Source organism: Rhamphochromis longiceps, linkage group LG15, assembly GCF_057381845.1.
Source record: "Rhamphochromis longiceps isolate RC_006_pf linkage group LG15, R_longiceps_female_GT1.1, whole genome shotgun sequence".
In the NCBI taxonomy this organism is placed as follows: Eukaryota; Metazoa; Chordata; class Actinopteri; order Cichliformes; family Cichlidae; genus Rhamphochromis; species Rhamphochromis longiceps.
In genome coordinates, this window is record NC_140571.1 from 8,207,310 (window position 1) to 8,218,126 (window position 10,817).

General features: G+C 36.8%; 2 protein-coding genes and 1 long non-coding RNA gene across 3 annotated transcripts; 1 reads left to right on the forward strand and 2 right to left on the reverse strand.

Annotated features, from left to right (window-relative positions):
• Positions 1-303: 303 nt before the first annotated feature.
• LOC146651984 (uncharacterized) lies at positions 304-2,560 on the forward strand. The gene is made up of 3 exons (XM_085382298.1): positions 304-601; positions 790-852; positions 1,204-2,560. Exons 1-3 carry the CDS (start codon positions 500-502, stop codon positions 2,314-2,316), a joined length of 1,278 nt encoding a protein of 425 aa, XP_085238424.1. The 5' UTR covers positions 304-499; the 3' UTR covers positions 2,317-2,560.
• Positions 2,561-3,113: 553 nt separating this feature from the next.
• LOC146651985 (uncharacterized) lies at positions 3,114-4,418 on the reverse strand. The gene is made up of 3 exons (XR_014907659.1): positions 3,882-4,418; positions 3,578-3,767; positions 3,114-3,325 (listed from the first exon to the last, which is right to left on the reverse strand). It is a non-coding gene; the product is annotated as an uncharacterized LOC146651985 (long non-coding RNA).
• Positions 4,419-4,903: 485 nt separating this feature from the next.
• On the reverse strand, positions 4,904-9,539 carry LOC146651986 (uncharacterized). The gene is made up of 6 exons (XM_085382510.1): positions 9,231-9,539; positions 8,980-9,042; positions 6,706-7,131; positions 6,439-6,499; positions 5,402-5,497; positions 4,904-5,174 (listed from the first exon to the last, which is right to left on the reverse strand). The coding sequence occupies exons 1-5, from the start codon at positions 9,330-9,332 to the stop codon at positions 5,439-5,441; spliced, it is 711 nt and encodes a 236-aa protein (XP_085238636.1). The 5' UTR covers positions 9,333-9,539; the 3' UTR covers positions 4,904-5,174; positions 5,402-5,438.
• Between the last annotated feature and the right edge of the window lie 1,278 nt (positions 9,540-10,817).

Below are 10,817 nucleotides of genomic sequence, written 5' to 3' on the forward strand. Positions count from 1 at the left end.
TGTTAAATGTAAATATTATATTTAAATGTAAATGTTAAATGTTAAATGTAAATATTATATTTAAATGTAAATGTTAAATGTTAAATGTAAATATTATATATAAATCTAAATGTTAAATCTAAATGTTATATATAAATCTAAATGTTAAATCTAAATATTATATATAAATCTAAATGTTAAATGTTAAATCTAAATATTATATATAAATCTAAATGTTAAATGTTAAATCTAAATGTTAAATGTTAAATCTAAATGTTAAATGTTAAATCTAAATGTTATATATAAATCTAAATGTTAAATGTTAAATCTAAATGTTACGGGAAACTAAATATTTAGCTAATATGCAAATTTATTGTACGGGTCAACGGAAATACCAAAATAAAAGCTTCAAGAAAACCTCCCGCGCTAAAGTGTGCCGGTCGCGGTCAGGTTCTGTGTTTGCGCTCCTCTTACGGTCACTTTTGACTGCCATGAGCTGCTTCGACTATTCCCTACCAGCATGTCCAGCGATTTAGCTGAAAACATTGGAAGAGCCGTTTTGTCGGCCATCCAACGATTCAGCGGTAATGCACCCTCGACCTCACAAACGCCGCAGCACTTGGTAAGTTTATTGTATAGCATTTTGGACGGGTTGATAGCAGTGTTAGCAAAACTAGCAAAGCTAAATTACTTAGCTAGTCCTCAATTATTTCATTTGGTAGGCAGCAGACAGAGATCGAACATCATACAACTCTATTTATTTATTTGGTAGGTAGGTAACAGTCGTTCTTGATGTAAATGTTTCCTTAGGAATCCAGCAATGCACCTGGACCAAGTAGACCTGCCGTCTCCACTGGGATACCATACTGCTCGGTAGGCCTTCTTACACATATCATTTAGCTGACTAATTTCTGTTTTTTCTTTGGTGTAATATGTCACCTTAAATTAAATCCTGTCAAAGTAATGATTCTGATTCTACATACATTTCATCTTCTTAGGGGTCCATCACTAGCAGTGTCACATCACCACCAACAACATTCACAAGTTTTACGTCATATTTTATTACTGTTTTTGCTCTGAAGTGTCTTTTGATTGCTCACTTTCATATTTTAAAACTATTGATAAAATATTACTCTAGCTAATCTGTCACAGTACAATTGCCTCAAATTACCCATCTTTTGTTATAGAATTGTGCTCATTGAGATTTTCTGTGCCGTGTTCTAGGATGGTTACCAAGGAAGGCTTCAGATTTCCAAAGAGGAATTGGAAAATGTTCTTTCCCTGAAAACATCTTTTACTGAAGCTGCATCTATCCTTTCCATCTCCAGGCCCACTCTGTATAAGTTACTGCAAGACTATAATATCTCAGAGTCAAAATTCAATGTAATCAGTGACCATGAGTTAGATCAGATAGTGTCCCAGATAAAAACTGAACATCCAAATGTTGGAGAAGTGATGCTGATGGGTCATCTGCGTTCCAAAAACATAGTGGTTCAAAGATGGCGTGTAAGAAAGTCACTGCGGAGGGTGGACTCGGCTGGTGTTCTATCCAGGAGAAGAACTGCAGTTGCTCGGCGAGTATATTCTGTGCCTCATCCAAATTTCATATGGCACATAGATGGAAATCACAAACTGATTCGTTGGAAGTTTGTTGTTCATGGTGCAATAGATGGATACAGCAGGATGTTGATGTTTCTTCGGTGCTCCAGCAATAATCGAGCTGAGACTGTGAAAGCCCTCTTTACTGCAGCTGTTGGACAATTTGGCAGACCCCTGCATATCAGGACTGATCACGGAGGAGAGAATGCTCAGATTTGGGAGGACATGCGAGCAAGCAGGGGTGAAAGCTCTGTCTTAATGGGAAGTTCTGTGCACAACCAGAGGATTGAGCATTTCAACCGAGACTTAAACAACAACTGTAGCCGCATTTATGCACCTATATTTTATGAATTGGAATCACTTGGTATCCTAGACTTAGAAAATGCAACAGACCTATTTTGCCTTCATTATGTGTTTCTACCACGAATCAACCGCACTTTGAAGGAATTCAAAGCTGGATATAACAATCACTCTGTTTCCACTGAAGGTAATAGAACTCCCATCCAGCTTTTTGCCTGCGGAACTCATGTGTCTCATCGTCACAACCCAGAACTTTCTACAGCAGAGGTCTCCATACCCTCCTTGTCAAACTCTGAAAGTAGGTTTGTCCCATTAAATGACAGCGATTTACAAGAGCTATATACAAGCATTCACCCTTTTGAAGAAGACAACAATAATGGTAAAACATTGTTTCAACGAACACAGCAGTATATTTTTAACAAACTTGTAAATGTGTGACCTCAACCACAGGATACCAGCGATGTTCTAAAGAGTGATGACACTTAATATTCTTAAATGCTGTACAGCAAATGCAGTTTTTGTACTACTGCAGAAGCCCCTCCCCTCTAGCAGTGATGCCTCCTGCCACATAAGGACTCAGAGTTAATGACTGACAGTGACTCATAGGCTATTCAGAAGGCTACAACCACTTTTAGTTTATGGGTAAAACCAGTTATTCAGATTGAAGTAAAGATCAAATTCACACTGTAATACAATATAACAGTGAAAATTATCAACACTGAACAGTCAGTCTTTAAATCAATTCACAAGATTATCTACAGTATTGTTTTAATCATTGTAAAGTTGCAATAGTCTTAATAAATGTTGCTGTTAGATGTCTAAGTAATCCTGGCTTGTTCTACAAAGCATGTTTAGTATACTCTGTGCATAAACTGTTTTGAAGTGTCCTTGTTTAAAAAAAGAAAAGCTTAATAAAATTGTATTACACCAGTGACTTTATTGATTTGTCGTTGAAAATACAGAGTTAGCATTTTTATAAATCTATTGAAGCTTTGAAAATTATTACATTTCAACATTAAATGCAGTCAGAATTTATTTCAACTATCTTGTATGAAGCAAAGTTACTTGAAACTACAATTAATGAACAGGATTAGAGTTAACAAACCCACCATTTTAATTTCACTTTTTTTGGAACATGTTTAGATGGTGCTGAATAAAGCTCCATTCATGAGTGCTACTAAGAAGCAGTAATGAAAAGCATCATCATCAGCCATTGTTGTTTCATTCACAAAAAGCTGAAGCTCATTTGCACATGTGTGTGCAATCGGGAGATGTTTGCTTTCATCGTGAATGAATGTTATTTTAGGAGCTGGTTGAAAACCTATGGCTGGAACCTTGCTGCTCCCGGTGGCAAAAGCCAAGATGTGACCAGGCCTCAAAGCCTTCACAAATGCCTCTTCATCCTTGGTAAGAGTCCTTTCTCCAAGTGAGTCTCTCAGCTCTTCATCTAAAAACAAAGAAAAACCACCGTTAACCTGGGGACACTAAAATAGTTAAAGCTTGAGCTAACAACTAAATGATGGCTAATGTTTTTATAAAAAATACAGAGGTTCTGTCTTTGCCTTGCTTGTCAGTTGTAAGCTATCATACATCTTTATTCCTGTTTTGTGTGCGCGCATGTGACATAAAAAGACAAAGTTTTACTTTAGTGTCCCGAATTGTTTCATGGCCAGACTACATTATGTGAATTTCTGCTTACTTTCGACACACTGGAGAAATTCCCGAAATTTGACCACCATCAGCTCCTCTCTAACTCTTCTGTTGCTCCCAAGGACAGAATAGCTTGGCCTGAGAACCCCAGCAATTAAACTGGCTGTCAGATCTTTGTCCTCCCCCGATAGGTCAAGCAGAACACGCAAACTGGGGTTCTCTCTCAGGAGTGATAAAATCTAGACAGAAAAGTTTAAATAATGGTTAAATTTCAGTTTTAAATATAAAAAGTAGCTCACTCTAAATGATTATAAAATAATGACCAATTGATACAGAAAAAATATAAATCTCACTCCATAGTAGGACAAGCCATCAGTTGATCGAAACAGCTTTGCCGTTGCAGAACTGCAAGGTATAGAGCTGCATTTTTCACAAACAGATCTTTATTGGCCATGGTGACTGTGAGTGGAAGACCTTCAACTTGATATCGCCATGAGTCGCAGCAGCTGACTGCTTCCTCCAAATCATGTTGCGTTGTTGCATTTACAACCTAAATATTTAAGAAAAACACTTTAAATGTTTGTTTTTTACCAGTGTACACAAATACTGCAGATGGTTCATTTTAATTGGACTCGAAACGTTTTTGTTTTGGTTTATTTGGCTGTATTTCACCAATATTTTTTTTTTTTTAACAAAAAGGAAACAAATTGAAAATATAATACATGGAATTGCCTCTAATAACCAAAAGTGTATTTATTATATATTATAAAAGAAGACCAGAAGACTTGTGAATATAGGAAATATTACAATATTCTTGTTATAATATTGCAATTCACCTTTTTCAGATTCTCTCTTAACTCAGGGTCACCTATATCATCCGGTGTTAGGTGTACTTGAAGAATGTCTCCTGACACAATGTAGTCTACTACATGTGGAGAGAGAAAGGCAGGTGCTTCTCCACCTTGCACTATTATCGTGGACAACATCCTGCCAATGGTTCGATATACTCCATTTTGCAAGTGTAGGATGTTAAATTTCAGTGTGCATCCATTTGGTGTAGCTGAAAAATAACACACAAAAAAGTATATTCTGTACAGACCCCAAACTGATATCTTGAGATTGACAGACAAAAATGTATTACTTTTTTTTTTTTTTTACTGTTTCAGACACACAGAACATAACAGATTTATTATCTGTAGTCATGTATTAACTTGTTAATGTTCTGTCAAATAATGTTCAGATCAGGTGGTTGTTGCGTTTGTAACATTATAAAAACGAGTGTCGTCAACAAGCCTTTAGGCCTTGAGTAAGTAAGTAAGTTAGTTAGTTAGTTTGACTGTGAAATCCTATTACCTTCAAAAGCACCAGTGTCCTGAAAGATGGCCTTCACCAGTAAACGGAAAAACTCCCGCCTTGGCCCCCCAAGGTCAGCAGCATCTTCCTCTGTATCATGTTCATCGCTTGCAAATGTGACATAAAGCATCTCACAGCTTTCTGCAAACTTGGGTCTCTTGAACTGACGCAAAGCAGTCGACCACACATTGGCTCGACTGATATGGAGTTGTCTTGTTCCTGGTGTAATGACTTTCTCACTATGAGCTCTAAGAAGACCTTCAATTTCTTCTTTGCTGAGCTTCTTAAAAGACCTATATAAAAAAGGGACAATGACAAACAGATCTTGGGGAAAAATGGAAATTTGCTGTACATTTGACTCAAGTGCACAGAGTTACAACATATAATTATGTTGTGATAGTCCATATTAAATTAGTCAGAAATGAGCAATTACCTTTGTAATTGTGTAACTGCAAAAAAATGATGCAAGTAAAGATGCAAATAAAATATTCAATTATCAAAGGTTACTTTCAAATCTTACCTTGAAATATGAACTTCACTCTGTCTATCAGACTCTTCTAGGAGGCTACGCTGAATTGCCTCTTCAAGAGCTTCATCTTCCTCCAGAAAAATAGGGCTAAGTAGATAAGAGATATTAGAAATCATAAAACATGTCAGCCTTGAAGAATTTCTCACACTACATCATTAAAAAAAAAAAAAAAAAAAAATTAAATGTAAATCCTAAAGTTGCAGTCATTCAGCAAAAAAAACCCCAAACATGCAAATTGGAAACTTGCATCAAAACAATATCCTAAACAACATCTAAAATGAAGGATTTCTTTAACCCCTAGACAACAGCTTACACAAATTCTGCCACATTATATGGAAACATCTGCTGTCCCTCTGCCTGTCCCTCATTTTCACTCTCTTGAATGCAGCTCTCTGTTTCCTGATGCTTGGCCTCACTTTCACCTGGTGTTGTAGACAACGCATGATGCACTGAACAAAGGAAAGAAGGTCAGCATGACTTGCTTCATAATGTTAACAGCCTTTATATATCCTTATATTAGTTTAAGTGAAAGTTGGGCACATATTCCTCCTTGGCTGTAATCACCTGTGATAATTCGTAAACATTAAAATGGTAAATGGCCTGTATTTGTATAGCACTTTTACTAGTCCCCCCTAAGGACCCCAAAGCGCTTTACACACCCAGTCATCCACCCATTCACACACTGGTGAAGGCAAGCTACAGTTGTAGCCACAGCTGCCCTGGGGCAGACTGACAGAGGCGAGGCTGCCATATCGCGCCATCGGCCCTTCTGGCCAACACCAGTAGGCGGTAGGTGAAGTGTCTTGCCCAAGGACACAACGACCGAGACTGTCCGAGCCGGGGCTCGAACCGGCAACCTTCCGATTACAAGGCAAACTCCCAACTCTTGAGCCACGATCGCCCCAATCGGACAAATTAACGATGCTCTCATCAAACAAACCCCCCAGGAATTATTATGCACTGCAGTAACAAAATCTAACTGGTCATCGAGCTTAGAACCTCACTAGGTTTTCATTCACATCACATACCTCGTCTTCTCCGGCAGACTGGACTTTCAAAGTCACTATCAGACAGCTCTTCTGGTTCCTCCTGAGGGAAAAGAAAGCATGTTCTACATAAAATCAAATACAGTTGCACCAAATCACTGGTAACACAGAGGCACATGGCTGCACTAAAAACTGTTTACACCTGCTGAAATTGCAATATTAATTAATACAATTAATAAAATTATGTTAAGGGAACAGACTCACTTTTTAGACAATAAATATTTCTGCACTGCAATATAAAATGTTTACCTGTGCAGGTTTTTGTATCCCTGCCATTATATAGAGGCAGGTGGTGGAACAAATCGAGCCAACTTCTTGGCCACCCCAAAGAAAACTGCTAGAAACATTTGGTTTCATTAGTCGTTTACATCCTCTAATTGTACTCAAATACTCAAAAGGGAATGTCTGGCCAGTTGACAGTGCAAATGTTCTTCTGAAGATTGCTGCTATTTCTTCTCTAAGTTGTGCTTCAGACCAGTCAGATGTAAAGGAGATCTTCCCAATAAGGCCATCTTGTGCTAGTTTTGCTCGTGAATCTCCTCTCGGTATGAGAAACGTTGATGTTGAAGACAAGGGCAAGCACACAACATCTTTTGTATAGTGTTTGCAGGTCTTGTTTTTTCTCACAAAATGTGAGCGCGTAGCATGAGCTTGAGGAACTGATGGAAGAGGAACCTGAAATGAATTCAAACACAGATACAGATAGACACCTATGCATTACAATACATCCGTAAGGTTTCTGTTATCTGTTCATTAAAAACAAACAAACAAACTGTAGACTCAGACCATCTTACTATTGTCTACCCATTACACAGAAAACTGAACCTTTTGTATCTTAGCATTTGGTGATTGTTGGTCAAGTTGGTGATTCAGTTCCCAGGTGCTCTAATCTAGAGCTCCCAATGAGTTTATCCGACTATGACTGTGTGCGAACGTTGGACAGAAAAAGTGCTTGTATTAATCTGTGCATGTGAATGGGTAAATGAGATCTGTTGTATAAAGTGCTTTGAGCACTCAATTAGAGTAGCAAAGGCCTGCAATTAGGTCAGTGTGTATTTGGACCCTAACAAGTTTTATTTTGTTGCCCGTTTACTGAAACATATTCCAATCAAAATTATATCATGGACATGATGTGCAGACTAAGCTTTAATTTAGGGTATCCATATTAAAATGATGATGTCATTACCAATTAAGCAGATAAAAGGCCAGGAATTGATTTGAGACGTAGTGTTTGCATTTTGAAAATTTTACTGTGAACAGACAACATGCGGTCAAAGAGAACATAACAGAAAAAAGAAAATTAAGAAATTAATACAGCCACTACAGTGACCATCAAAACGATGAAAAATATTGACGTAAAATTTATTTTGCGACACCACAGAACAAATGATAGCGTATAATATGAAATGATAGATGTTTTCATATTGTCATATCGAACAGCCCTAATACAGAGGGTTCACTGCAAGGTGCAAGCCACTCATAAGCCTCAAGAATAGAAAGGCTAGAATGGACTTAACAAAAAAAAAAAAAAAAAAAAAAAAAAAAAAAAAAAATCTAGTAAAAGCCAGCTAAATTTTGGAAAAACATTCTTTGGACAGATAAAACCAAGATCAACCTCTACCAGAATGATGGCAAGAAAAAAGTATGGAGAAGGGTGGAACGACTCATGATCCAAAGCATACCACATCATCTGTAAAACATGGCAGAGGCAGTGTGATGGTTTGGGCGTGCATGGCTGCCAGTGGCACTGGTAGTGTTTACTGAATATGTGACACGGGACTGAAGCAGCTGAATGTGTTCAGAGACATACTTGTCTGCTTAAGTCCAGCTAAAAGTAGTCACATTGATTGGACAGCATTTAATAATAAAGATGGAAGATGACCCAAAACATACAGTCCAAGCACCCCATGACTTTAATAAAGTAAAGAAATAGAATATTCTTGAATGGCCAAGTCAGTCACTGGATTTTAACCCAATTGAGCATACATTTCAGTTGTTGAAGACTAAATTTAGGACAGAAAGGCCCACAAACAAACAGCAACTGAAAGCCAATGCAGTAAAGGCCTGGCAGAGCCTTAGTAAGGAGGAATGCCAGCATCTGGTGGTGTCCATGACTTCAAGACTTCAGGCTGTCATTGCCAACAAAGGGTTTTGAATAAAGTAATAGAAATTATCATTTTATTTTCAGTTATTTAATTTGTCTAATTACTTTAGAGCCTCTGAAATGATAGGATTGTGTTTACAAATTAATTTTTCCCTCTCACATTTTTATGCATTCATTTAGTCCAACCCACTGAATTAAAACTTAAAGTCTGCACTTCAACTGCATTGGAGTAGTTTCATTTTTAATTCATTCTGGTAATGTACAGAAGCAACATTAGAAAATGTGTCTGTATCCAACTACTTATGAACCTGACTGTATATCAAAACCAGTCAGCTAAGATAAGATAACATACCTTTATTAGTCCCACAAGGGGAAATTTCATGATAAATGAATTAAATGATATGTGTAAGAAGGCCTACCGAGCAGTATGGTATCCCAGTGGAGACGGCAGGTCTACTTGGTCCAGGTGCATTGCTGGATTCCTAAGGAAACATTTACATCAAGAACAACTGTTACCTACCTACCAAATAAATAAATAGAGTTGTATGATGTTCGATCTCTGTCTGCTGCCTACCAAATGAAATAATTGAGGACTAGCTAAGTAATTTAGCTTTGCTAGTTTTGCTAACACTACTATCAACCCGTCCAAAATGCTATACAATAAACTTACCAAGTGCTGCGGCGTTTGTGAGGTCGAGGGTGCATTACCGCTGAATCGTTGGATGGCCGACAAAACGGCTCTTCCAATGTTTTCAGCTAAATCGCTGGACATGCTGGTAGGGAATAGTCGAAGCAGCTCATGGCAGTCAAAAGTGACCGTAAGAGGAGCGCAAACACAGAACCTGACCGCGACCGGCACACTTTAGCGCGGGAGGTTTTCTTGAAGCTTTTATTTTGGTATTTCCGTTGACCCGTACAATAAATTTGCATATTAGCTAAATATTTAGTTTCCCGTAACATTTAGATTTAACATTTAACATTTAGATTTATATATAACATTTAGATTTAACATTTAACATTTAGATTTATATATAACATTTAGATTTAACATTTAACATTTAGATTTATATATAATATTTAGATTTAACATTTAACATTTAGATTTATATATAACATTTAGATTTATCATTTAACATTTAGATTTATATATAACATTTAGATTTATATATAATATTTAGATTTAACATTTAACATTTAGATTTATATATAACATTTAGATTTAACATTTAACATTTAGATTTATATATAACATTTAGATTTAACATTTAACATTTAGATTTATATATAATATTTACATTTAACATTTAACATTTACATTTAAATATAATATTTACATTTAACATTTAGCATTTAGATTTAACATTTAAAATCCTGTTTTAAATATGAAAAGTTACAAATATTATACTAAATGTTGTAAAAAATGACTCGAAAAAACATGTTTTTGTAAGATTTAGAGCTAAATGTGGAAAAATGTTGCTGTTAATTTCGGCATGTTTCAGTTTACAAACGGCGCCCCATAGTAAAGCTGACTTAACTGACTGACTGGGACAGAGTATAGAGGTGAAAACAGAGTAAATGTGAAAGACTGGTACAAAGTTTGTGAAAAAGAGACCAAGAAAGAGAAAATCAATCTGAGGGCGTGTGCGTGAGAGAGAATGTGAGTGACAGGGTGTTTGCAAGGAGGATTTGCACAGTATTGATCTGTTGACCCTATGATCACTTTGATTAAATGTCACTCTCTTCAGTCAGATTCCCTGATTTAATTGATGATGATGAATTGATGGTGACGCTGCGTATCAGATTTTCCCTCTCCTTTAAGAGTCTTCCTTTTTCTGCAGAGCAGTCAGCCGGACCCACCATGCCCCATTCAATTTAGTTCAACAGCCCTTTTCAAAACAACCAGCCCATCATTAAATGTGTGAAGCGCATCCAAGGCAGACTCAGAGTATTTCTGATTTAGATGCTTGGCGGATGGACTCTTTTGATCTTGTGAAATGAAAGCAAATCTGAAAGTTTGATACGTTTGTCAGAAACAACCATTCATACGATGCATTTTGGAACTTTTTCACTAATTTTGCTTGTTCTTCTTCACTTTCTTCCCCTCCTCCACAGCAGAAAGTTTTAATATGGTTAGAATAGAAGTCTGGCACCTTTTAACAACTTCCACAATTTGCAAGAGCTATTTCTAGGTCTGTTATTGTCACTCAAATGTCCTAATCCTCCAAGGATGCAATGACCTGTGGAGGAAATCTGCTGC

Excerpts from the sequence above, each read along its gene's own strand:
- LOC146651984 (XM_085382298.1), top strand. The coding sequence starts at position 500 with ATGTCCAGCGATTTAGCTGAAAACATTGGAAGAGCCGTTTTGTCGGCC. Across the intron at positions 602-789 it reads CACAAACGCCGCAGCACTTG|GAATCCAGCAATGCACCTGG; the intron begins GTAAGTTTATTG and ends ATGTTTCCTTAG. Across the intron at positions 853-1,203 it reads CTGGGATACCATACTGCTCG|GATGGTTACCAAGGAAGGCT; the intron begins GTAGGCCTTCTT and ends GCCGTGTTCTAG.
- LOC146651986 (XM_085382510.1), bottom strand. The coding sequence starts at position 9,332 with ATGTCCAGCGATTTAGCTGAAAACATTGGAAGAGCCGTTTTGTCGGCC. Across the intron at positions 7,132-8,979 it reads CTGGGATACCATACTGCTCG|GTTCCTCTTCCATCAGTTCC; the intron begins GTAGGCCTTCTT and ends AATTCATTTCAG. Across the intron at positions 6,500-6,705 it reads GGATACAAAAACCTGCACAG|GAGGAACCAGAAGAGCTGTC; the intron begins GTAAACATTTTA and ends CTTTTCCCTCAG.